At 41.0% G+C, this 27,238-nt stretch overlaps 1 protein-coding gene across 4 annotated transcripts; it reads left to right on the top strand.

The window, feature by feature from the left end:
• The first annotated feature begins 1,421 nt into the window (after window positions 1-1,421).
• si:ch211-195m9.3 (galaxin) lies at window positions 1,422-27,071 on the top strand. 4 transcript variants are annotated; one of them, XM_034115327.1, is made up of 16 exons: window positions 1,422-1,438; window positions 2,867-2,912; window positions 11,598-11,749; window positions 12,362-12,493; window positions 14,499-14,684; window positions 15,473-15,571; window positions 15,679-15,867; window positions 16,529-16,542; window positions 18,418-18,440; window positions 18,590-18,678; window positions 19,693-19,784; window positions 20,315-20,499; window positions 21,590-21,746; window positions 24,857-25,007; window positions 25,120-25,173; window positions 25,287-27,071. In XM_034115327.1, exons 2-16 carry the CDS (start codon window positions 2,875-2,877, stop codon window positions 25,541-25,543), a joined length of 1,818 nt encoding a protein of 605 aa, XP_033971218.1. In that variant the 5' UTR covers window positions 1,422-1,438; window positions 2,867-2,874; the 3' UTR covers window positions 25,544-27,071. The 4 variants fall into 4 exon arrangements, with proteins under 4 accessions (XP_033971218.1, XP_033971217.1, XP_033971216.1 ...); XM_034115326.1 differs by lacking the exon at window positions 1,422-1,438 and adding an exon at window positions 2,245-2,348 and having other exon boundaries at window positions 15,679-15,852; XM_034115325.1 differs by lacking the exon at window positions 1,422-1,438 and adding an exon at window positions 2,245-2,348.
• Window positions 27,072-27,238: the final 167 nt, after the last annotated feature.

Below are 27,238 nucleotides of genomic sequence, written 5' to 3'. Positions count from 1 at the left end.
TTCAAGAGGAGCTTGCACCGTTGTGGTTCAGGGCAGGCCTTTTCTTATGTCCTTTTTCTTTTCTTAACGAAGTTCTCACACAAATACACTTACACATACAATGCTTCCCTCAGTCACACTATAGGAACGGAAGGAAGATTATTATTGCATTGTGTTAATGGGTATTATTATTGTGTGAAATGTAGAATTTCTGGATAGTTAAGATGATAAAATGGACCTTTAATAATCCCAGGGAAATTCACGTTTCAGCAACAGAATAAGAAGAAACACAGATATTACAAATAGAATATACAAAGGAATTAAAAAATAATAATACAAGTAAAACATAAAATAAGAATACATATGTATTAACAGCAGAGATGGCAAAAGTAAACACATCCTTTACTCAAATAGAAGTACAGAAGATGGGCTTCGAAATGTATAAGTAAAACGTATAACTATATCAACTGTTTTATAGAGTAACTGACCTCCCTTTATATGAATAGAACAATAATGTCATTGTTAGCTAATGAATGTTTCGATGCTGAACAACGGCAACATTACAAAGTTCTCATTGGTCTCTCTTCTTTAGAGAAGACCGGGAAATGATAGATACACGGATTGTGTTAAAATCAATAGGCACACAATGACTCTAAATAATAATCATCATGCCACCAAAAACAGATTAAAACTAAAGTAACGAACCTGTTTTGAAAACGTAAAAAGTAGAAAGTACAGGTTTGTGTTAAAAATGTAAGAAATAAAAGTCAAAAGTCGTCAGAAAGATAAGTAGTGGAGTAAAAACTGATACCAGAAAAATGTACTTAGGCTAAGTACAGTAACGAAATATTTGTACTCCACTACTTCTCACCTCTGATTAACAGTAGGCTAATATAAATAACAAATAACGGGAGCTAAACGATGTACCGGTGCATATATATGTGAGCAGAACAGATATTGAATATATAAACATTTAAGGAGCAGGTACCAGAGCAGGTATAAGTTGTGCATATAGTGTAAATATTATTAATGTTCAGTGCAGGTTATTGATGGGTTAACCCGGTTGTGCGCTCAGTGCTGTGCCGAGGAGGGATGCGTCTGTGGCTGAACGTGCTCCTCATCTAGTTTCTGCATGGAGGGGGAGAACTAGTTATTCATTTTCCATCCACTATGGGGCATTGCTTGAACCTTACTGAATGAGGGAAGTTTGTTGATGCCTCATTACCCTAGGATATTTTATTAAATTGACGCCCACACGGATTTTCTATTCAAACATGAACGTTTTTTTATTTTTTATGGAAAAATAAGACAGTGTCGTCTAGACTCTAGACTGCTGAGTTGCTGAGTCAGGCTCAGTCAGCCCAGCATCTTACTATTAATTTCTTCAAGAAAAAGTGCTGCTGGTATTCTTGAGTTTTAATATAACACAGTTGTGGAAAGGGGCCTATACATTTCTGAGGTAGGAGGCTTGTAGTCTACTTTTACAAACGATTTTTGTCACGGCTATAATTCTGGCTACTCCATTTGGGCAAGTTTTTGTTTGGTTCACGCACAGTTTTATTCCGTAATGTATGAGGAACTCTGCACATGAGATAACTAGTAAGAACCTCGGGGGATAAACAAGTAAGCCCAAATTGACGGATTGATGAGTGAAAAGTTTGGCTGTTCTTATAGTGGCTTGTCTCAGTTTAACCTGATTAAATTCTCAAAACCAGGATGTTCATTTTTAACAGTGCCTGCATGTTGATTTTAAGTTACAATTAGAGAGTACTTCAGTTGCATGTAAACGAAATATAGTTGGTGTCTAATGAATAGCTGGAAACCTCAGTGTCCTTAATAAGCATAACAATCCTCCACCTATAAAGGACAAGTGTGTGGCTGGTGAATGCGTCAACGCGTCTGCTTCGAGTCCAGAAAGAAAAGCAGACTAAACAACCGGTGAACATATTCACCCCCCTTTCTTTAATTCAACGATCACATGGTGGTGACATCTGTAACCCCCCCCCCAACTTGATAATAACTGGATATTTTGTTGGAGTAAGACATCACTTTTCCATGAAACAAATTGATATATTTATGAAATATTTGGACCTTAATAAGCTTAAAGACATGCTGGGGAGGTTTAGTATACCGCCAATTAGGATGTCTAGTGTCTTATTTGCGTCACATGACCAGGACTCAGCGATGGGGTGACATATTTGTAGGTGTGTATAAGGAAGGAGGAGTGCCCCTTTGATATTATTTATACAGGCCTATCGTTTTTATTTGCAACACTCTAACAGTTGACCAAACAGGCTCTAAGATGCTCACGCTGTTTGCTTTCGCTTACATTTCCTCCGTTTGGCTGATTGGCGGCTCCAATGTGTGTGGTAAGTGGGCTAATTCACTTTCCTAATATAACGGAGCTTAATTGGCCGTTCTTGTTCCGTTATAATTTTGGTGTTTAGTCTTTCCTCACTCATTAAGTCATTAAATTATGTGGGGGACAGTTTATTTAAATAACTAATCAAACAATGGATATTTTTTAAAACGTTGGCTACAGAAATGGGTTCCAAGTGTAATAGTCTGTATGCAAGAAGATGCATGTTCTGGCATGAAAATGAAGGATGTTAAGGCTTCTCTGGCAGAGCTGTAGTGTTAGCCCTGCTACATCTTCTCTGAACCTGCTGATTCATCAACTCTCTCTTTCTCACACAGTTTAACATGTTTTAAGTAAAAGCCTATACACAACAACTTCATTGTATAATACTTTATTATGTTGATAAGAAAGAAATATGGGTGTCTTGCATTTTGCTGCAGGATTATGGAGCAGTTTTGTTTTTTAAATGTTGGCAGTTTAACAAATCCTGTTATTTTCCCAATGACTCATATCTGGGATTGTGTGCAGGGGCTGCCATGGGAGGAAGAGAAGACCCTAAAAGCGACTGCGTCCTGTAAGTGTTCTTCTTGAGTGTGTGGGTGTGAGAGGACCAAGATTGTTTTTTTATGCCTTTGAGATAAGGGTACTTTATCGAAGGGAAAGTTTTAGACCCTGGATTGGGAGCTGAAGAATGCATTAAGTGAGTGAGGTAGCTCACAAGTACAGAAGCTCAAACATGTGTAGTGACAAACAGGGGCGTAGCACCAAATTATTGGCCCAGTACCAAGCCACTTCTGGTAGCACTCGATTCAAATGAATAACATAAGTTTATCAAATAATTTGCTTTTAATTTATGCCTGCTCTGGTGGCAGCATATATTAAGCACATATTAAAAAGCAAGAAAGTTGAGGAAGGGAGGAGAATGGAGTTGATGGACACTTGACTCTCATCAAGGAGGCAGGAGTGTTGTAGTCAAGTCACCAATTCTGTAGTACGAGTCAATCTCGTGTCCCCACTCGTCGAAGTCCGAGTCAACCCTATTGTATTAGGGATGGGTCATAAACATAAATGGTTTGTTGTTGTGAACGTCATTGAAATGATGTTAACAGTGGAATAGCATAGTGCAATTTTCAATGTGAAACAGTGACCACCATAACACTGTGAACTTTTCCTCGTGAAATTCCACGTTGTCACAGTCTTCTCCTCAATCGACCTTTCACCTAAAGAGCATGTTGCCTGCTCTTTCTGTAAAACCACACAGCACGATATGGGGGTGTGTGTCTCTGCACCAGTGGCAGCGCCAGGGTATGGCTGGGGTAGGCTTCAGTCATACCAAGAAATGGCTTAGCCCCACCTTAGCCCCACCATGAAAAATGAGGTTAAATGAAGCCAAATAAAGTCCGCCAACTGGCGCGGAGTAAATTGCACAGACAGCAGTTAGTAAGATTGATTTCAGTAGCCACTTGTCTGGAAATACCGAAGACTAGAAACGGTGTTGAAAACTTTTGTCACGTAGTGATCGTCTTCTCAATAAAACATCTTTGATAATGTCTTCTGGCCAATCAGAATCACGATAACGGCGTGGTGTTGTTGCAGGAAGTCCCGACGGAGAATACTTTTGCTGTAGTAGGCTACATCTCTATACATCGATACAACATTACGTGTTGATAGAAATCAACACGTAATGAAATAAGACCCCACGGTTTGATGATTGATAGGTGTGTGGGCTGTCTTTCATTTTGACACACAGAACAATGGGGGCTATCCACCCTTATCCACAATGTAAAGTAATTCACACAGCCTCTCTCCTCTTCTCTCTGTTAGGAGCAGCAGGTTCAGCTTTCAGAACAAAGTAACAAAAAACAAAAATGGCATTCATTTTTTTAAATATGTCGTGTAGTAATAGATTTATTTATTTTTCTTCTCAAGAGAGTACCAGAATGTGTATTTTATGTTAGTATTTCAAAAAATCTCCTGGAGGAAAATCCCCCCAGACCCCCCTGCAAGGGTAGGGTGTTCAGCATGTCAACTCTTTCACCTGTGGGGAAATTGCAGGATTGGCTCCAGGTCGCCCTTTTTATTTACTACAAGACAAATGTGCCTTTTTATTTCATACAGTTCAATTTGGATTGAGACAGGGAAATAATCTAAACCTCACGCGTGGCGTTTCACTGTCAAGGGAGGCGATATAGCGTGTATAATTACATTGCAAATACTGACTTGAGCCCCACCACTGTATGGGTTACGCAGACCCGGCGGCAGACATACGTCTCTGGGCGGGCATTTGATTTACCAGGGCGGGCCCACCCCGAAACTTACATTTCCCGGGAAATCATAATTGTCAACGGGGGGGGGTGAGGGGCGCTCGTGAATTGTTGTTACGGAAACAGAGGGGTTTTAGGTTGCCATAAGGCTGTTGACGGTCTTATTATAGGCTACATCCATTGGTTGGTTTTGTGGCACATTTGTAACGCTGTGCCAACTTGGGCAAGCACAGGCAAACTTGAGGAGCGCACACAGGGTGGAGAGGTGGGCCCAATCCCAAACCCAAACCACTCCCTCGACCCTACCCCTCCGTGGCGGAGTGAACTCCGTCTGTAGCCACTCGCAGCTGAATGAGGCTCCCTCCTGTCAGATGGAGGGAGTAAATACAGCGGCAAGCTTTGGGACAAACTCCCCTCTCTCCGGCAGAAACAGGAAATGCCTAACTGTATGTAACAACGGTTTCAAATCAGCATCTCTTAGACAAAAAATGTAAATTAATAACTCAAATAAAACTCCAAACATCTTTCATTGTGTTACTTTTTTGTAAAGCTCTTTTAGTTTTAAACCTGATGTTTATAAGCTTCTTAGTTTTTGCAACAGTCTGTAAATATACACAACTTTATAATAAAATGCACACATTTACCTTTTCTAGACTAAACACAGGTATGATCCTAAGTTAAAAAAATATGAGGTTATCATGAGGTTGTTAACATCGCAATTTATCAGTGGATGTTTGCTGGAACTACTTGTAAACAGCGTGTTTCCTGACGGACACACACAGCGTGACTCCGGTCAGGTAGAGACCGGTCTCAAGTCAGCACTGATGCAGACTCGCTGTTTGAGGGCTTGATAGCCCACTCCCCCCTTCCACACCGCTCCACACTCGTTGGTTTGGAACAGCACTTAATGTGGCGGACCCTCCGCGCGAACGCGCAAACGGAGGGGTAGTTTGTAGGGGTAGGGTGTAGGGTGTAGGGGGCGGTTTGGGATTGGGCCGTGGAGTGAGGTTGAGCGATGGAGAGAAAGGGAGAGAGAGATTGAGCGAGGCAGGCAGAGAGCGTGTGCAGTGGTCTGCTTGCGCACAGAGCAGGAGTTTGTGAGAGAGCCGGTGTTATACCGTAGATCAGGGGTCGGCAACCCCTGGCACGCGTGCCAGCATTGGCACGCGGCACCGTAACCAGTGGCACCCTAGGAATAAGTCGAATAAGTGTGCAAAATATTTAAATTGTATTTTCGGATCCTGAACGAGACCGCCGCCAGAGCGCGTCTCCCCGCACGCAGCGCAGCCCCGCTCTCTTTAACTCCAGGTGACTTTCTGCCGCTTTCCTCCGTGGTGCAGGGCTGATCGTTTCACCACAGAGGAAAGCACTTCACAAATTGCAGTACCCATAAGAAGCTTTACAAATGCCGCAGTTTTTGCGTGGCTGTGTCTTTAGTTGAAAGCCCAGTGGCGATCTGCTCATCTCTCATTGAAATAATATGCTACAAAGGGGCGGACTGGCCATCTGTGTGTTGAACTTTCCTGTCGGCTCCCAGACCGTAGTCGAGGAGGGCAGAAGCAACAAGCTTCAGGTTCAATAACCCACTTTAGCTTAAATGACTGGAGAGAGGCGAGCTCTTCTTGGGAGGCCGTTGCATTTATTTAGCTGTTCTTCTGTTTCACAAAATACATCACAGACCTGTTTTTCTGCTGCCTCGTTTCACTTCCAGAAACATACACACGCTCGCTCACTCTCGCTCTACCATCCACACACACACATGCACACGCCACACCCCTCTCTCTCTCTCTTAAAGGGACAGCGATCTCATCTCACTCTGCATGACCCTAATATCATAACATGTGTGTTCTGGAGAATCACAGAACGGACGATCGTCCTTATTATTATGCCGTTTAAACCAGGTCCACACACTGCTTCCCCGCAGCGAGGCCCCCCCGCCCTCCTGTTGATAGTTCATGAGCGTCAAGCTCCTCAACCCCCCCCCCCCCCCCCCCCCCCCCCCCCCGTTGATAATTCTGGATCGTTGGCACGCTGATAACAATCTTTTTTTTTAATGGCACTTCATATCAAAAAGGTTGCCGACCCCTGCCGTAGATTGAAGCCTTGCCGTAGATTGAAGCCCTGTTCGCGGGGACGCGCAAAGGAGACGTCATCGCCTGTATTGAGCGTTCGTCTCGTTTTCTAAGCGGAAAAACGAAAGATACTATTTACTTTCTCTCTTTTGAATTATATATTTCCCATCAGATTAAACAGCAAACGGCTGAATAAATAATGTGTATACAATTGCGAGGAGGCTCGTTTTAAGGACACTTTTCAGATCTGTCACAATCTTCGTGAACAAACTTCCGTTTTTGAGTCCACTCTGTTATGTTCCTCCTTCCTACAGAACAGACAATGACAGGATAATATGTCATTTGTCAGTAGCTATAGTCCTATTTCTTAAAACCTTCTCTGTTGTTTAAGTGTCTGATAACCACGAATAGTAAGCAATGATATAACAGTAATGATATAACATATGTCAGACACTGTGTTATTTTCAATCAAGCCTAAAAGATAATGTGTTCAAACTGGCTTCACTCGCTTTAATTGCTCCTTTGAATGTAAATGTCCTTTGTGGTTTCCTACTCAACACATGTTTGTAATGTAATGCCACTCATATTTTATTTTTTATTGTATTTTAAGGTGACATTGAATGCTTTGAAAGATGCCCTAAAATAAAGTGTATTATTGATCTTATATCTGTGCCTATATCACACTATTAATGTTCCTTATTTTAGACTAGGTTAATCCTGGTGTCAATAGGGAAGATCTGCACTGTTCTCTAACATGTTCAGCAGAGCAGGTATTTCTCCTGCCAGATTTGGAAGCCCCCCTATCATTTTGTCCAGGACAGCCACAACTTCACCAAAATCATACTGGTGTTTGCTGTTCCCCTCTAGTTTATGCTCACCAAAGCATTTTACTCTGGGCCCAGCAGGTGCAGAACTAAAGAGGGGCTTCCATATCCGGCAGACCAGGTGTTGTAGCTGCCGGATTTGGAAGCCCCCCTATATCTTTGTCCAGGATAGTCACAACTTCACCAAAATCATACTGGTGTTTGCTGTTCCCCTCTAGTTTATGCTCACCAAAGCATTTTACTCTGGGCCCAGCAGGTGCAGAACTAAAGAGGGGCTTCCATTTCCGGCAGACCAGGTGTTGTGGCTGCCGGATTTGGAAGCCCCCCTATATCTTTGTCCAGGATAGTCATAGACTCACCAAAATCACACTGGTGTTTGCTGTTTCCCTCTACTTTGTGCTCACAAAAGCATGTTACTCTGGGCCCAGCAGGTGAACAATTATAGGGGGGCTTCCAAATCTGGCAGCCACAACACCTTCTCTGCCGGATATGGAAGCCCCTCTTTAGTTTTGCACCTGCTGGGCCCAGAGTAAAATGCTTTGGTGAGCATAAACTAGAGGGGAACAGCAAACACCAATGTGATTTTGGTGAAGTTGTGACTGTCCTGGACAAAGTTGCAGGGGGGGTGCCATATCTGGCAGCACCTTCTCTGCCGGATATGGAAGCCCCTCTTTAGTTTTTTACCTAATGGGCCCAGAGTAAAATGCGTTTGTGAGCACACACCAGAGGGGAACAGGCAACACCAGTGTGATTTTGGTGAAGTTGTGACTATCCTGGACAAAGATATAGGGGGGCTTCCAAATCCGGCAGCTATACAACACCTGGTCTGCCGGATATGGAAGCCCCTCTTTAGTTTTTTATCTGCTGGGCCCAGAGTAAAATGCTTTGGTGAGCATAAACTAGAGGGGAACAGCAAACACCAATGTGATTTTGGTGAAGTTGTGACTGTCCTGGACAAAGTTGCAGGGGGGGTGCCATATCTGGCAGCACCTTCTCTGCCGGATATGGAAGCCCCTCTTTAGTTTTTTACCTAATGGGCCCAGAGTAAAATGCGTTTGTGAGCACACACTAGAGGGGAACAGGCAACACCAGTGTGATTTTGGTGACGGTGTGACTGTCCTGGACAAAGTTGTAGGGGGGGTGCCATATCTGGCAGGAGAAATACCTGCTCTGCTGAACATGTTATGTAGAGAACATTGCAGATCTTCCCTATTGACACCAGGAAAAACCTAGTCTAAAATAAGGAACATTAATAGCGTGATATAGGCACAGATATAAGATCAATAATAAACTTTATTTTATGGCACCTTTCAAAACATTCAATGTCACCTTAAAATAAAATAAAAAATAAAATATGAGTGGCATTACAATACAAAAATGTGTTGAGTAGGAAACCACAGAGGACAATTACATTCAAAGGAGCAATTAAAGTGAGTGGAGCTAGTTTGAACAAATGATCTTTTAGGCTTGATTGAAAATAACACAGTGTCTGACATTATCATATATGTTATATATCATTACTATCATTGCTTACTATTCGTGGTTATCAAGTATCAGACACTTAAACAACAGCGAAGGTTTTAAGAAATAGGACTATACTGACAAATGACATCTTATCCTTTCATTGTCTTTCCTTAAAATGAGCAACCTTGCAATTGTATGCACATTATTTATTCAGCCGTTTGCTGTTTAATCTGATGTGAAATATATCATTCAAAAGAGAGAAAAAAGCTTTGAAAACTAGGCGAAGTTCAATACAGGCGATGATGTCACCTGTGCGCGTCCCCGCGAACAGGGCTTCAATCTACGGCAAGGCTTTAACCTACGGCATAACACCGGCTTGAGAGTCAATTTCTCTTCAAAATATAATTGATTGCCAGCCTCCCTTGTCCCTGGCTGGCTTGCTAGCTCATTGGTAACATAACTGATTTCTTCTAATGTGGCTGCATCTGGCGCTGAGTTGCCATATTCCTTTCATGAACCACTTCCTGATATCCATTGTTGCAGATAAATATAAATGATAATAGCCAAACTAACCTAGCAAGAGTAAACTGACAGGCTGCTGTGCCGCATCTCACTCAAAAACCCACACGACTCAACCCAGCGAAAAACCAGTCTCACGCGCAGCCTTTCATTCAGAATTTCATTCAGAATTTCATTCAGAATTTCATAGCAAAATACAAAAATGATATTAAACTAATCTTTCAACATAGTTTAAAACAAAAATAAATATTAGGACAAAGCCCTACAAATAACAACAATAAACATAATAATAAAACAATTAAAATGTTGTATTGCCCTGAATTAAAACAGCGGGCCCAAATCCTGGATGGGCGGGCCCAAATCCTGGATGGGCGGCCATGACGCCGGGTTTTAGCCCTACCATAGATTACCCAACAAAAATACTCTGGAGCCGCCACTGCTCTGTACATTTTAACACTGGGAATAGCGGGGGCGCGCGCTACGGGAACTCCCCCTGCAGCTGCAAAGTGCACACCGGCTGGGAAGAGTACGTCCGGACTCGAGAAAACTTCCAAGAGTTCGAGACCAACGTCAGTCGGTAGTCGGAGTTTGAGTCCGAGTCCGTCAGTGCGCGAGTCGAAGTCCGAGTCCTAGTGCGCGAGAATTCATGAGACCCAGTTCGAGTCCAAGTCCATCACTGCGCGAGTCCGGGTTGGGTCACGTGTCCCGAAAGTCGGCACTCGAGTCCAAGTCCAGGACTCAAGTCTGGGAGGCAGTTTATGTCCATTGTTAAGTTTCCTTAGTTATGGAGATGCAAACACCCTAAAGACCACCTGACTAAGCTCCGGACCTGGGGGGCTGCCTCACCATCCCTCTGGAACGCCCTCCCTATACACATCAGACAATCAACCAACCTATCATCCGCCAATCTGAATGTTACATTATCTGTCTTTCTTGTATGAATGTGTTTGTTAAATGTGACTTTTGCAAAGCGTCTTGAAAAGTGCTATATCTATTTAATATTATTTTAGTATTATTACAATACATAACAATGTCATTATTATAATTCAAACTAAATACTTTCTTAAACCTAACCAAGTAGTTGGTATGATTTCATCACTCCCAATCCAATGTTTTAAACTGCCAGTGTGCATCTCTAGTTGGTAAGGAAAATAGGGCAAAAGACGATAATGTGTAGACATCGCACTAGAAAGTGGCATGCTATTTATTGGCCTTCCTATGAAATTATGTTGGGCTTGGAGTGACCTGATCTGCCAGCCACTGAGCGTTGTCACTGGAGCAGTGAGGGATGAGAGCCTTGCTCAAGGGCACCTCAGTCATGATCAGGATGTAGCAAGTTCTGCTTTTCGATGTGATAATGATTTTACTGTTGTCGGTGCAACCTCATTTTGTCTGCCGATAAAACCTACAAGATAAAACCACAGCAATTCATCCTTAAATAAAAAAAATACATTTATATGTAGTTTGTTAAATCTAGAGAGCAGCTCTTCCTAGGGCGAGGGTCTTCCAGGTTAATGCCTGTGATGTTGTATGACTCATCATCAGGTGACGCATACATTTATACTCCGTGCCAAAAACCTTTTCTTTACGATTTGATTGACCCCTGATGCCATGCCGAAGGTCTCCCCAACAGTCATCCTCATTCTAGCTTCTCTACTCGTCAGCTTCTAAATATAGCACCTTATTTGCATAAGCCTAGAAACTATTCAGATTCCTTATTTGTGTACAAATAGTTTACTTGGCTACTAAAAGCTTCTGATCTCCCGTCCTCCCTTTTCCCTTCATTCCACACAAAATAGTTTGTACTAAAAAGCTCATCAACTATTCCAGAACTCTTTCCAGCAGGCGTGTTTACATGTGATCTATTCCTGTAGGTGATTTTTTTTCCCCCTGTGAAATATGTCTGCATGTACAGCGAAGAGTGGACATGTGTATGTACCGTTGTGGCTATACCTAGTTTAGAGTGTTTTTAGAAAACTCCATCAGAGGGCAGTATTACAAAGGATAAGACTAAAATGTAAATACACATGAAGGAAGGATACATTTAAATGTAAAATAACTGTATTTCCTACATAATAACTGTGATGCTAATGCAATACCAATGACTGTCTTTCAGGACAAACTCTGAGAAACTAAGTAATGACATCGGCAAGGCTGAATGCTGTGGGAATGAAGTTTGTACAGGGGCAGGGCTGTGTTGTGGAGGGCAGGCTTTCAACCCTGAAGAAGGCACGTGTTGTGAAGTAGACAATGGACATAACAAAACAGGTAATTCCCACCCATTTTTGTTAGGCTAGCAAGAACTTCCAATGTTAGATTTATGATTTTAATTCTAAGAAAATAGAGACTATGCTTTAGTATGAGAAGAAGGAATATAATAATCTTTAGAGATACCTTAAAGCTTCAAATGGCCGCTACTCTTCAACCTTGTTGCTCTTCTTCAGAGAGCATCAAACGTCATTGCTGACTCTAATGGAAAAATGCGCAATGAGCCAACATAACGATTGCGTCATAACCACTGCCACTGTTAATACAAAACAGCAGTGTTAAAATGCTTATACTGGGCGAACTGACAGACCCTTTGTCTAGACCTGCACTGAATGACGTGCTGCTGTTGTGGTTTGATGATTTTATTATTGAAACTAAAATGTTAAAGGTCAGGCAGATGAACACTTGAATCTGTTGTCCTCTCTTTGAACCTGACCTGTTTTTGAACTTAAACACTTCCCTGCATTGGCTAGTGAAAACCAGCATTAACAGAATTTTTTTTTTTTGCTTTCAATTTCCCACATCGAAAGAAATATAACACTTTTTGGCTGTTACTGTATCTTGAATTAATCTCTGTTCGCATGTTGACATACACCCTTTTTGTTTTTACAGCTGTTACAAAGGGTCTTAGTCAAAAGGTGTCATCTTGCTGTGGACTGAAGGCCTACAACAAACTCAATGATATATGCTGTGAGTCTAACGTTGCAGCCAAGCCTGGTCCAAACGCCAAATGTTGTGGTAAAGGTAAGTAGAGCTGGTTGCAAATCATCTAATAAAAACAGGGTATACACTTACATAATACAATTAATTTAGGATTTGTTATTGTATACAATTCCCCCTGAAAAACTCTTGCTTCCTCTGATTGGCTGAAAGGTGTAGATTCCTTTATAGTAACCAGACAGAATAATCAGATACCTGTGATGCAGATGTTTGTCTACAGAGTATTAAACTCTGCCTCGGGACAGTCAGGCTGAACTAAACAGCTTAGAAGTTCACCAAAAAACATACATATGAATCTGATAAATTCTGATACAATGTCTGAAATTAAGTACGAAAACGTCATGATTCTCCTACAGCTGCCACTGGTTCACCTCAGTCTTATGCATTTCAAATGAAAGGCATGTTATTTTCTGTTCTTCTGTACTTTATCCAAACCAGTGGCGTCGCCTGGCCTGGGCATCCGGGGCTTTAGCCCCGAATGTTTTTTCTGTAGCCCCGGACAATTTTCCCTCAATAATATAATACATTAACCGTGCTTTACGTGAACCTCATCATGACACAAGAGAGGACTGCAGCACTGTAATTTCCCGTGTTCAGTGAATGCAACAAGGGCATGACACCAGACCAATCAGAGAGTTGCATGGAAATAAACGTGTGCTGTGCTTGTGTCATTCAAGCTCGGCTCTGTGTGTGTGTGGCAATAGCGCATTTAGTGTGATAGAGAGAGAGAGAGAGAGGGACCGGTGCCCGGTGCCAGCAGGGACCGTGTTGTTAGCATCTGGTTAGCTAGCTGCACTAACGGACATAAGGAGGTGTTTGTTCCACAACAAGCTGGAGGAGAGTCCTCTCCTCTCAGACTGAGAGACTCAGGTGAGCTAAAGAGTGTTTAGATACTTAACTTTAGTCTAAGTTATCTCAGTGGGTCTCAAACGGTTTGGTCACAAATTATTCAAAAGATTATTTCTGCGGCACACCTTCATATGATCATTATAGTTATAAAAAAAATAAGAGAATAAAGGAAAAACAGTTATGAAATACTATATGGCAGTAAAACAAGAATAGAGTTTAAAAGGGGAGTGATTAGTAAAATATCCTTAAAGAAAAAGAAAATCTGTATACAGTTCTGTTTCATATGGGTGTTGAGAGAGGTATCCATAGATCTCTTCATGTTGCTCTCAAAGTGCACCAGATTGATGCATTTAACTTCAATATTTAAAAAGAAATCTTCCCGGGGGAGCATCCCCCCGGACCAGGGTTCGAGTTATAAACTGAGCTCTATGGGGGTCTTTAAAACTAACGCACACGCACACACTCAAACACACACACACACACACACACACACACACACACACACACACACAAACACACACACACACACACACACACACACACACACACACACACACAGCAGCAGCCCTCTACTTGCTACAAACTTAAATATGAAAAGGTTCGACTACGCACACACACATCATCTCGGCTCGCGCAGCACGCTCACAGGCACAGATTGCGCAATAATGTATTGCAGTGTATTTTTTTTAGCCTATTTACCTCGTTAACTTAAATAATACTCATGACATTGACACATGCATTATTTGTGATCAAAATAATGGTTGTTGGTAATGTATTAGCGACCCCCACATATGTATGATTTCACTGCGTCCGTGGGAGCTCAGACCCCTCCTTATGGGAGCTCAGCTCCCATTGGCTCCCACATAACTCGAACCCTGCCCCGGACCCCTCTAGAGGAGGTGAGGTCCGCCCCCCACTCATAAAAAATACCACTTTACCCCTGCCTATATGCCGTGAGCTGATTATCGAGCCTTCATTGTAACAGTCGCGGGTGTACTGTGTGTGTGCGTGTGGGGAGTGTTGCAGTGAAAAATGCCACTAGTGCCGCCGCCACTGTGGGCTAAGCCCCGAATGTTTTCAGGTCCAGGCGACGCCCCTGATCCAAACCCTTGTGGCTTGCAGGATTCAAACTTGTGGCTCAGATGAAAGTTTGAAAATATCATCCTGATCTTTTCCACAGTGGCCTTTGATGTGGACAAGCAGTTGTGTTGTGGTCCGAAAGGATTTAAGAAGGTAGTGCCGAAAACCTCCACTGAACACCGGTGCTGTGGAGATAAGCCGTTCAACCTTAGGAATCAGTGCTGCTGTACTGTTCCTCCCAAGAGTCTTGAGGTTGAATCCATCAATTCCTCCTGCTGTCCGTCAGGTGCGTTTGAACGTCGACCCTTACTGTGTAATGCAGTTTAAGGTAAAGCGTTGAGCTTTGACTTTTCTTACTTTCAGGCCATGCTTATTATTTCTGATATGATCAGTCAAAGTCAAAGTCAACTTTAATGTCAAATTTTCTGTGTGTTTGTACAGACAGAGAGATCGAAATAATGTTTCCAACAATCCCGAATACAAAATACAATAATACAAATATACAAATCTGTATAAAATATGTATATCCTCTATATATACAATCAACAGACACATTTACACATATGCACACATTAAGATAAATCACAACAATCAATATTTACAAAATAACAAAATAACAGTCACTTCAATATCTTGGCACCGATGATCCTCTCAGCAGTGTTCACGACGCGCTGCAGGGTCTTGTTCGGCTGCAATGTTTTATGCTGATGCTTTCTTTTTTCCTACTTGATAAAAAAATGATGCTAAGAATAGACGCAATACTGGGTACGGATGCCTTTGTCGTAATTGGTTTATTTCTATAATTGCCTTCAGTGTCCAAGGCTAGTTTATTTTATGTAATTTCATAGATCTTTCTTATTTGTTGGTTTGTAGAATTTCATATTGTTCATCATGATTGAGAATTTAATATTTTCACCACATTTCTCCCATGAACGGCACATTTCATTTGAGACACAAAAATAGCTCCGCCTTTACACATCTCCCATTTTGAATCTGCAAAATCTGATTGTGTCGGGAACTTCATGCTAAAAATGTGTTTGGTGTCTGTATGTTGACCTGAATATGTTTTAACAGCTCTCTGTGGAGAGAAGCCCTACAAAATATCCAGTGAACTATGCTGTGATTCAACGGTTGTAAATAAAACTGTGCCAGATGCCAGTTGCTGCGGTAGAGGTGAGTAGAGCTGACACAGTATTGGTGTGCAAAATAAACTGATTTGTGTCAGATTTGTTGTGACAAAAGTGATAACGTTTTAAGCAGCATCTTTCTCTTTTCCGCAGTGGCATTTGATAAACACACGCACTTGTGTTGTGGTCCGCATAATAGCAAAACGTTCCTGCAGAAAGACTCCAGTGGCCACGTGTGCTGTGGACATAAGCAGTACAACCCTAAGACTGAGTGCTGCCATGAGATGAATGGAAGCCTAGAGCCAAAGCAGATCAATTCCAGCTCCTGTAAGAAGGATTTATGTACGTCTGAGCATCGTCATGTGGCAGTACTGATTCCCTAGAATTCATCTGATATAGAGAGCCCAATAACCAGTTCCTAACCACATAACAATTTAAGTATTAACTTGGAGAAAAACATTTTACAAGACACTTAAAGCAGCAACAAAAAATGCCTCTTCAACAATAAGTAGATTCCTCAACGACAATAGGGATCTGTTTATAAATGGGCTTCTGATTCAAATATTAACCAATAAATTAAATGACTAAATAAAGCCTGTAATCATAAGGTTATCAATAGGCAGGTTTAAGCCCATTAGTATGTCTACATTCTGCCTTAATGTTTAATGTTGTTTTACAATCCAAGCTGAAAGTTGTCAACAGACAGTGCTTTTAAACGAGTTGATCTTTTGATCGCTCTTCTTTAATTTTTTATTTCAGTGTTGGTTTAAATGGGGTGAACCACCGCCGTAGGACTGAAAACCCAGAGTTAACCCTGAGGTTAATTTGCTAACCCCAAATTGTGCCTTGTTGTACGGGCCTCATGAGGCATGAAGGGATTGCCTGAACATGCAGGATGACACACTGACAGTTGCTCCTGGGTTTCTGTTTCTGTTTAACACTTTTTATTTATGACACAATTATTATTTTCTCACTGAATACTTTATGTGTTTTTTCTCTACAGGCGTGCAGAATCAGGTAAGAAACAAATTGATATCTTTAATGTGTTTGACCTCTCTGTCGTTAGAAAAAAAGCAAAATAAAAATTACCTGTAGACCACTTCATGTATAATAAAGTGGATGGATAAAATAACAGAAGCAACTGACAATAGACCCACTCTACTGCAGTAGTTCTGTAATTAAAATGTAGATTGTGTGTCGATTCAGATTGATCACAATGTTTTAAAGCATTCTCCATCGGATTTTGGAAAATAGCTCGAAATAAGGTCGGTGGAAAATGAACCTGTCTGATAAATGCACGTTTTGTTCAGCCGGATAATATCCACATGTCTACCCTACTTTTATAATTTTCGAATCATAAATCTAATAGCCAGAAGTAAAATGCTAACTTTATGCTATAAACGAACTACAGCCGAGTACAGCAGGGTCGCACGACTTCAACATCATGCCAACTTAAAGGTCCCATGTCATGCCCATTTCTACTGATCATAATTCCATTGTTGAGGTATACTAAAATAGATTTATACTGTGTAATTTTCCAAACTCACATTGGTTTCTCATACAGCATCTCTGTAACGTATGTGTATTCACCGGTATTCACTCTCTGTCCTAAACGGCTTGTTGGAGTTCCTGCCCCCCCTCCCTGTGAGCCCAGTGTGCTCTGATTGGTCGCGACGTTGAGGGCGCGTTGCTGCTCGCAGCTGCTCGCGAGGAGCAGAGGAGCAGCGAGACAGGCTTCCGTGTGCGGCGATACAGATACAGCGAGAACAAGCTAAACTCATCCTGAGCACACACAAACACTCACAGCCGAAGTAAAAACAATAAGTGTGGCTTGATATTGAGTAAGAAAAAGGTTTATAACGCTGTGAGAATGGGTCTGCGGAGAGCATTTCTCCGCGATCCCAACGTAGTGGCCCGAAAAACGTTTACCCATTTAAACAGTCGTGGTAGATACCTTGTTTGTTTTAAACATCATAAATACAAACAACAATGAATACTTACAGGTTGTGTACCCGAATCTCCCGCTGGTCCAAACAACAGCATCGTTCTTCAGTGCCCTACGCTGTACATATCCGGCATGAATCGCTGAAAGGTTTGGGAAGCTTTGTTTCGTGAAAGGCTGGCAGAGGGTGCGGCCATAGCTCTGGGCGTGGCTACTGGGTATCCCTACGTAGCGATACCCAGGAAGTAAATGAGAAATCTCCAACGAGGCGTTTTGGGGAGGTATTTTCTGTGTTAGAGTTTTACTCGCTACAGGGTGTACTTTGAGGGTTTTTGACTCTGCAGACCGTTTACATGCATAAAAACCTTCATAACACACAAGGGGACGGGTAATAACCAGAAAAGCATGACATGGGACCTTTAAGATCGATATTCAAACATACAGATTCAAAATTGTACAAGTTCAAGCGTTTGTTTTAACAGTTTGCAAGAGCGCAGGTACTTGCTTTCAAGCAGAACAGGGGCAGACAAACTTAGTGCCCCTGTTCTGCTTTTTTCTTTCAAGCAGAACAGGGGCAGACAAACTTAGCGGGAGTGTTTACGTGTTCGGCGTAATACTTGGTACAACGTCCTCGACAACTTCTGTAGTCCTATTCAGCCACTTGTTAACAACCATCGTTTTTCAGACACGTAAACTCTTTAAAAATCACCAGTGGGGTCACTGCTGATGTATTTAATGTCGTAGAACAAAACGTGATCCGTCTCTTAAATTTGTGTCAACCACAGACCTTATTTCGAGCTATTTTCCAAAATCCTATGGAGAAATCCCATTGACTCTGAGACGAGGGAACCGGATGTGGTAAAATGCTAACTCAGTTCCGGGTTTTAGGACTCGTCACTGCACCACTCTATTGCTTAAAGATATTCACATATTTGTGTTTTGTTTTCCAGAAACCCTCTTCTCTGCTCATTTGGTAAGTAAACCAACGTTTTTGACTATCTTACTGAGAACAACAAAATGCTATTATTGCCAAAAACTGGCAAACAATATTGTGTTGAAAATATTGACTTTGTGCCTAATGTGCCTTTGTGTTTATTTTTCCTTATCTCTGCACGTCCACAGCAAACAGACAACATTTTTTATCTGTGGGTCAAAGGGTTCCAGCTCCTGTGACAAAAACCAGCCAAAGTCTCAATGTTGCCGCACCTCAGGTATGTGAGTGGGTGTGTAGTTTTGTGTGGGTTGGACTTTAATCAGTTACTTTTATCTGATAAGTCATCATATTGATGGAGGTGTGTTGACACAACCCCCTAATATGATTCATGAGCCGATATTTGCTCACCTCAGTTGCACACAAAACACCTAAAGGCAAACTGTGAAGGGTTGCTAATATGCAAGTATGCCAGAAGACCAACTGTAGGTTTAATGATCTTATTATGTCTATTTAACCTGAATAACCTGGGCACGCACAAGTTATGACATGTGGGAACCATCAACAATGTTACAAGCATGAATAGCTGCTTTTATATCGTATCTCGTAATGGCTATGCAGCAAAACATATAACGCTCCTTTGCAAAAGGTGTGAGACTTGATTTATTCCAAACAGATCTAACAGATCTAACAACCTTACTAAGTTTACATTGCATGTTCCTTATACAAACTCATTACTTCATACAAGGGCTAATCTGTCACAGGAGTGGTCAAGATTTGTTTATGTAGTAATTTGTTGGGGAAAGATTGGGGTCATGGGTTAGTAAGTGTAAACAGATTTACAGACTACAGAAGGAATAGTCGAAACATCTGAAACATAACGTGAAAGCAGCAATAAGATCTTGGTTTTATGTATCTTGGTTCTTTTTTTTCTTTTGGAAGAATAAATGTAGACTTTTTCTTGTTTTAGATGTTTAAATATGTTCAGTCTCTTAAGTCATAAAACTGCCTTTATAGCATTTGATATTTGCTAGAATTACCTCAAGGAAAATGTTAAATTCATAAAACCACACATATGTTATTCCACCCTTTGCCCACCAGAGATTAGAGAACAGTCTCCTTGTGTGTCTGTCAAAAAGGGAACTTTCTTGAGAAATATTTGCTGGTAAACTCACTTTTCAAATATTGACCCAACCTCTGAGTTACAATTTTCCCAACGTCATTCATCCCAACACCGCCTAATAACCATACTTTTTTTCTCCTCCTAACCCCACCATCCCTGTCTGTTCTGTAGAACGTTATGAGGGTGTCCGCACTGTGTATGACCCAAGGGCGCACATCTGCTGCGATGGCTGTGTAACTGGAAGGAAACCTTGGAAAGATCAAGTAATATACTAAACATGATAACTGTTTCAACTCAGCTGGGTGGAGTATTTTTTCTGTAAAGGTCAAATATTTGTCTCTGTGTTTGTCTTTGGAAAACGAAACAACACCCTTACCGTGAGATTTGAGGGGTTTTTGGTTAACATAAAAAAAAAAAAAAATTGTTAAACTCCCAAGTACTTTAAGTGGCTGCCTTATGGGTCTTCTGACAACGACCTGGATCACATTTCTTTATATTTTGCAAATAAATAATGTAGTAGTTTTAGAACTGATAGAAATTCATCTCAGATTATACTGTAAAAAACAAAACTGCTGTCGTGGTGCAGCTTAGTTCAGCGGGCTCAGAGCTCCACCCAGCTCCTTATAGCGAGTGACTGTGTTTTTTGATATAATGGACAGTAGACGCTGCTTACATTGGTGTCGTTTAAGTTGACGGCACAAGCAGAAGGACGATTTTCATTTTTATTTTGGGTCTGTATTTTTTTCAGAATTCCATTTGCACAGTTTTACTTTGTTTTCTGTGATTCTTAAAGTGCTTCGGACAGACGTCTTATTGCTTGGCACAAAGCGGAGTCCTCTGTCGTAAAGGCACCTTGTACAAGTACAGAGATGATGGAGAGGTATGTTCAGCTGGAGGGACTCATCCCTCACCTGAACAACACTACTGCGGGAGAGAACCCTATCTTCCTAAGGAGGACATCTGCTGCCATGGACACAGGTGATTATTTGTGCATGTGTTTATATTTATCATTGAAAACCATTTTTAATTCAATGAGACGGTAAACATTTCTTTGGGGTCACTTTATTGTCTGGTATATGTTTTGGCCATAGACTGTATATGAAGGGTTTTGGCTCACTTTTGAGTGCTGCAGTGTCTGGTACTGTATGTGTTTTGGCTCACTTTTGAGTGCTGCAGTGTCCGGTATGTGTTTTGTGGGTGTTCAAAGATGAACCGACGGATCTGGAATTGCGCTGTTTATCTTGTGAGTTAGGGTGCAGACAAACTCAGACAGGAGTGGCAAAGAAAAATTCTGTCTTGTTGTTTTCATACTGTCTCCCAGACAGGAAGGCATTCCAGCAGCCATGCACTGATCATGTGCCTCCTTTTTTGATTACATCTGGAAATTTTTGTGCACCATTGAGCCAAGGAATGTCTGACTGTCTGGGTTTGCATCTGCATTTATGAACATCTGCCTTGTGTTTGGGAAGGTTTGGCAATACTTCTGCATGTCCCTGTTATCTTTTCCAGCCGTTTACTGAAATGTGATAGGGCCCTGACATTTAAGAGTTTACGAGTTACAGTATGTGCAAGTCTGTTTTTTGGTTCAATCTTAACTTATTCAGTACTTAAAAATAATCAAATGACAAATCCAGAGAGAAGTCTGACTCAGCAGCTCTTTTAGTTTAGTAAGCTTTGGGTCTTTTGGTTTATCTATTAGTTCAATTTGTTGAATATAAATTACTCATCAATCCCTATCCTAGCTGACCAGCTTGAAAAGGATTAGTCTTTTTAAGTGATCTATTAGTTGGTGAAAAATTCTAGGGAAGCTAAAGACCCAGATATTTTTTTGAGGAGGTGGGGTAGACCACACCAGAGATATTAGGAGACTGCAGGTTGGATTTACCCTTCTCAGGTGACAAGAGACCCAGACGTCTCTGCTGGAGATGCAAGTCGGTTTACTGATTAACATTAAACAGCCTCTTATGCATGTCTGATTAAAAAGATAAGACTATACGCTCCAGGCTTCAAGTCCTTTGTTCTTTATCTCAATCACCTGATTTGATATTACAAAGCTATGTTTCTCCAGGCATGCCAAAAATGGAAACTCTCACTGCTGTGGGGGGGAAGCCTACAACATCTCAGACCCAAAGAAGAAGTGCTGTGCGGGAAGACTTTACAACCTGACTGGACAAAGTGGAGAGAAATATTATAACTGCTGTGGATCCCTTCTGCAAACCACAGAGGTAGGATTTTGTAATAATAATAATAATGATACCCAAAACCATTTGGATTTCGACTTCACAACTGTTAAGTGTTGTGAGTGAATCTTGAAAAGGTGTGATGTATCTGCAGTGACAACATATTTCTATGATGAGAAACATTCAAACCTCACAAGGCCAACAAACTCTCAACTCTCTTCCAATAAAAATATTGGCAGCATGTCAATCCCCTCTCCTCAACTGCTTTTCTATTCCTCCTAGCTGAAAGACCCTGTTGTACGAAAAACATCAAGTATATCTTTAAATATCTCTCAGTGAAAATGTTTACCTGTCAGTGGTGCCAAAGGAAATAATAATGTGGATAGGATATGGTAGGATAACATGGTAACCAGAGTTGGGTGTAACGTAATATTATTACAGTAACGCGTTACAAAGTAACGCGTTACTGTAATAATATTACTATATATATATATATTACTTTTGTCGGTAACGGAGTAGTGTAACGCGTTACTTTTATAATTCAGTAATCACACTACAGTTACTAACATTGCCCCGACACGCGTTACTTTGTTACTTTTATAAAATCAGTCATAATCACACTGACAGACAAGAGGGGTTTCCGCCGCAGGTTTATATGTACGTAATCTGCGTGACTTGCGCGTCCACATCTCCACGTGCAGTGCTGCATAAACATGGCAGAGTCAGCGATAACTTTCGAGGGGTGGAGGTATGCCCATTATTTTGAGTTCGTCCGAAGAATAGACAGGAATGTGACGGTGAGGTGCAAACTGTGTCCAGGGTCCTCATTTATAACGCCTTGCGTAGGATTGACGTAGGAAGGTTGCTTACGTAGTACAAAGCACAAAAATAGGTACATAAATTTTCCGCCATTTTCCGATTCACAAAACATTGCGTACCGGCGAGGGAAGTGCGTACGGCACTCCCTACGCCTGTTTCCCTTTATAAATCACAATCGACTCGTAACGCCCATATTTGCCTATACATAGTCAAAGAAACGCCCATTCATTCATTCATTTTGACTGACTCCATGAAGAAGATCGCAGGAAATTACGATAGAACAGCTAAAAAAGACATCTCACACCGTGTCAGATTTTGGTTATTGTGGGGAGGTCGAGATAAATCATATTGTTTGGTGGATGCAGTTTGAGCCAGAGTAGCAGCATGGAGGTCGGATCGTCACCAAAATAAATAAATAAGTGGTCCGAAAAAAGTTAATGACAAAAAAAATACACATAACCTTCCTCAGGCAGTGTGTTTGTCCCGGGGACAGGAGACACCCCCTTGATGAGAAACTGTAAGAAATGATCGTGGAATCCCTCCGGAGTGGAGTCATGACGACTGGATCTGAATTATTTTTGTTGTATTTGGTGGTTTGTGTTCCAGCTGTCGATCAGCAACTATCCATAATCCACCAGTTAAAGGAAATACAACTAATGGATTGTGTTATATTAGCTGTACAATTTACCACATATGGTGTTCTTAGTTTCCATACCTCCTGTGTTTTACGAGCGACTTATCAAGTCTTGGCAAACGGCATAAAACACGATTAAACGTGATAGTATATAAAACCATGCTCGTATCTACAACCTATAGAAATGCAAAACGGCGTCAGTTTATTCTGTCCTCCTGCTTACCGCATAATTTATGAGAAAACATTTCATAACATTAACACAACATATTCGAGGTGGTTTTAAATAGCATATCCGTATTTATTTATTTCTCCAAGTTATGTTTTTGTGTGCACTGAGGAGTCTCAAACAGGCGTTTGTTTAATCATTTAAAGATTGGCTTTAATCAATGTTTGAAAATGAATTCTTCATATTTGATAAATGAGAGGTAACATTTTATTTATGGTATTATTTCCACATATTTCTCTCCATTCTTCCTTCTGCCAACGGTGTCGCCAGTTTCTCGTCTCTCCCGTTTGTGTGCTTAGTGCGTACGCATGGGTTAGAGTTTGCGTGGAGGACAGCACATTTCTCGTCAAGTTAGTATTTTATAAATCGCAAACATTGCGTAGAAACTGGCGTACGCCATTTTTTGAGCGTATATCCCTTTATAAATGAGGCCCCAGGCCAGAAGCTGTTATACACTGCTGCAAACACCACGTCAAACCTCAACAAACACCTGCAAAGAACACATGCTAAGGTGAAGCTAATAGCTAAGGACCCCCGAACCCAGAGTGAGGATGTTGTGAGTGCCCCGCCGCCGACTCCGAAGCAGCACAAATTAGAATTTGGAGGACCGGTAACCAAAGCAGAGATGGACAGGCTTGTAGCATCCTTCATAGTAGAGGTAATGTTGCCCATTTGCACAGTGGAATCACCATCGCATCGTTCAGAGATATACTGCGCAAAATACAGATAGCAGGACACAGAGGACAGCCATAGTCAGAGCTATCTGGATCAGTCTTATGCGACAATGGAAACTGAACTAAAGAGAACATTTGAAACTTTAGCAGTCTGCGTGATCTGCCTGTAGGGAGGGGCGGGCCGGCCCTGCGAGTAAAGTAACGAGTAAAGTAACGAGTTACTTTATGTAGAGAGTAACGAAGTAGTGTAATATATTACTTTTTTTTAAAGTAATATGTAATATGTAATATATTACTTTTTTTTAGTAACGACCCCATCTCTGATGGTAACACATTTCAAAAATCCATGTGGATTTCACAACAACAATGACAGGGATAGATCACTGGAGTGCTGCAATAACACCACTTAAAATCTATTAGCCAGTGCTACCGCCGTCATTGCTGATCATACTGTAGCAGTGTTGTTGTAGCAGTGTTGTTGTGAAATCCACGTGGATTTTTGAAATGTGTTACTGATCAATGACAGCTTACTACTGTATATATGAATACAGGAGAACATATGCAGGTCTCTGTGTGGCCTGTGCCCTCTGTGTACATTAATAGTCCAAGTGGCCTTTTCAGTGTTCCAATACCAGAGCCATGAAGACAGTACATGTGAGATTGACTTCACCTAAAACAATGCCATGTTTAAGATTCAAATTGTTCTTGATTATCTTTTGTCTTCAAATCTCAATTTTTTCTGTCTTATTTTCCTCATGAATATGACCATTCATATTATACATAATGTCTACTTCAAATTTAGAGTGATTGCTGCTCCAGCGAGTTCAATGAGGTGCTCTACTCTAAAAAGAGTGGGTTCGGATGTTGTGGTCACCAGTACTTCAACGCCTCACTGTGGTCATGCTGCGCAGGCAGGCTGAGTCCAGCAAAGAACCAAAACAAGAGTATCAATGGTCAGTTGTGAGATGCTTGCCTAACAGAACAGTATCTGATCTTTGTCACTTTAACATGCATGGTTCAGTTTCTGGATCTTAGCAATAATATATGTGTATTATGTCCTTTCAGAATCCAAACTCCTGTCCATAAACAATCTGAATGAATCAGATCTTTGCAACAAAAGTAAGATATAGGTTTATCATTTTCTACACATTTCTGTGTACATACATCTAAAGATGCCTCTTGACAAATGTACAGTGGTGCTTAAAACCATTTGTGTTTATGTCCCTGTTTAGTGCAAATCGGAACAGTGGACAGTGTGTCTCTGAACAGCATCGTGTTTCGTGATGTGCTGGAAATCCATGGAAGAAATGCCACTATGACACATTTGGCCTTGCCTCACATCCTGAAGACACCTGACTGCTGCAGCTTCCCTAAACTGACCCCAGGAAAGATCTACTTCTTTGATGGAAAGAATGTCTTCGTTGATTTCAACCACGATTCTGTTCTCCAGTCACTCTATTTCATTTTTTCCAAGTGTTATGGTCCTTAGGTCACCAGCTTTACATGTTACCACCACCAGTTTCTCTGTTGCTGTATTCATGGTCAGGGTTGGTAAATGTATCTGAAAAATCTTCAGTCTTTTATTACTTATCAGCTATTTCAAAAGTAGTTACAATATTTGTCTATTATCATCATCTTAAGGGACACTGTAATTAACACGCAGCCAACTACGGTTTTTAGGCTGACAGGCTTTTCTCATGCACTTTTTATACGTACCTAAAAACGTAATGCACTATAAATAGTATGTGACACACCTGATTGTGAGCCAGGAAAGGTGACGTAGTATAAAAAGCAACAAAGTCTTTATTGGGAGGAGGTTGAGGTCCCGTGTGAAACTAAAAGTCAATGTTGAATTCTTTGTTCCGAATCTTTTGCACTCAATAACCTCACTTCCTTAACCCAAAACACTATCCTTTCTAAACCTTACCAAGTAGCTTATACCTAAACAGGTTCTGCAGTGCAGGGGGTTGCACAGGCACACTGTTGTATTACTATTGTATTCCCAGAATATGGCACAAACAATTACAAAATGAATGTCTCTGTGTGCAAAGTATCGATAAGTTAGGTGCAGCCAGCGATTCTAATCTAAAACACTTTCATCAAATTTAGTGAATATCTTCTCATAAGCTATCTGTCCGTTCTGTGTTTGCGTTACAAAAAAAATGTGGTGGTCAGAAACAGGATTACCTGAGAACTTGCCATCTAACCTCGGGTCAATGCCATACATCCTGCGTCACACAGTGATGTGTGTCTGGTGCGCATACTCCTTTGCTTGCATCAGATAATTGTACATTTTTTAATAAGCTAGTAAAAAGTTGTTTGTTAACCTAATCTTTGCCTTAACCCCGGGCTTAAACCTACAGGAAGTCAACACACCCTTGTGACTGACAGACATCAAGCCATCCCTCCAAAATGTCCAAGTATCAGGGCATTATTATCAACAACCTTTTGCAGAGTTTTACTTGAAACTGATTTACTCTGTATTGACTTTGTCTTGACTGCCTTTGGACTGGTCTTGGAAACAGTTCAATACAGAATAAGCTAATGTGCCCTGGCTTTCAGTATATTATGCTAATCATTGTTTGTTAATTGTTATGCTTTATTATTTGTATTCTTTCACTAAATTCCTATGAAAACTGTTTACACACATGCCATTCACTCACGTTGAAATGTAAATTACAGGATTTATCATGTCATTATTATGTAATAAAGCTATGACTTCATTTAAAAGAAACATCAGGGGTACTAATGTGCCATAAGGAAGCAAAACCTAATCACCCAAAGAATAAGCTGTGCATTGACATCATGTGTCTTTATTACAAACTATTAGGCTGCACCTTTTCTGTAGAGTACTGTTCATCTCTACTGTATGAATTTAAACTAAAATATATTTTCCAAATCTATAGTTGAATTTCTTTCTAGTTGAAGTAAGTGTTATAAACCTGGTATTACATATCTATTGCATGTTTATTTGAATATACGACAGAACATCCTTTTGTCCTTTGTGTTTTATACATTTTATCGCAATAAAATACAATCATAATACAACTTGTTATGACTTGCCTTATTTTGGGCATGAGCTTGGGGGCTTAAAGTAAAGACCATGACATGGTCTGTTGTTTTGTGTGTGCCTTTGAAGCTAAAACTATTAAGTTTTCCATCCAAATTTAGCACACATCTTCAC

This window comes from Trematomus bernacchii, unplaced genomic scaffold (assembly GCF_902827165.1).
Source record: "Trematomus bernacchii unplaced genomic scaffold, fTreBer1.1, whole genome shotgun sequence".
NCBI classification, from domain to species: Eukaryota; Metazoa; Chordata; class Actinopteri; order Perciformes; family Nototheniidae; genus Trematomus; species Trematomus bernacchii.
Note: the sequence above shows the minus strand (reverse complement) of the source record. Positions and strands in the feature narration are given on the sequence as shown.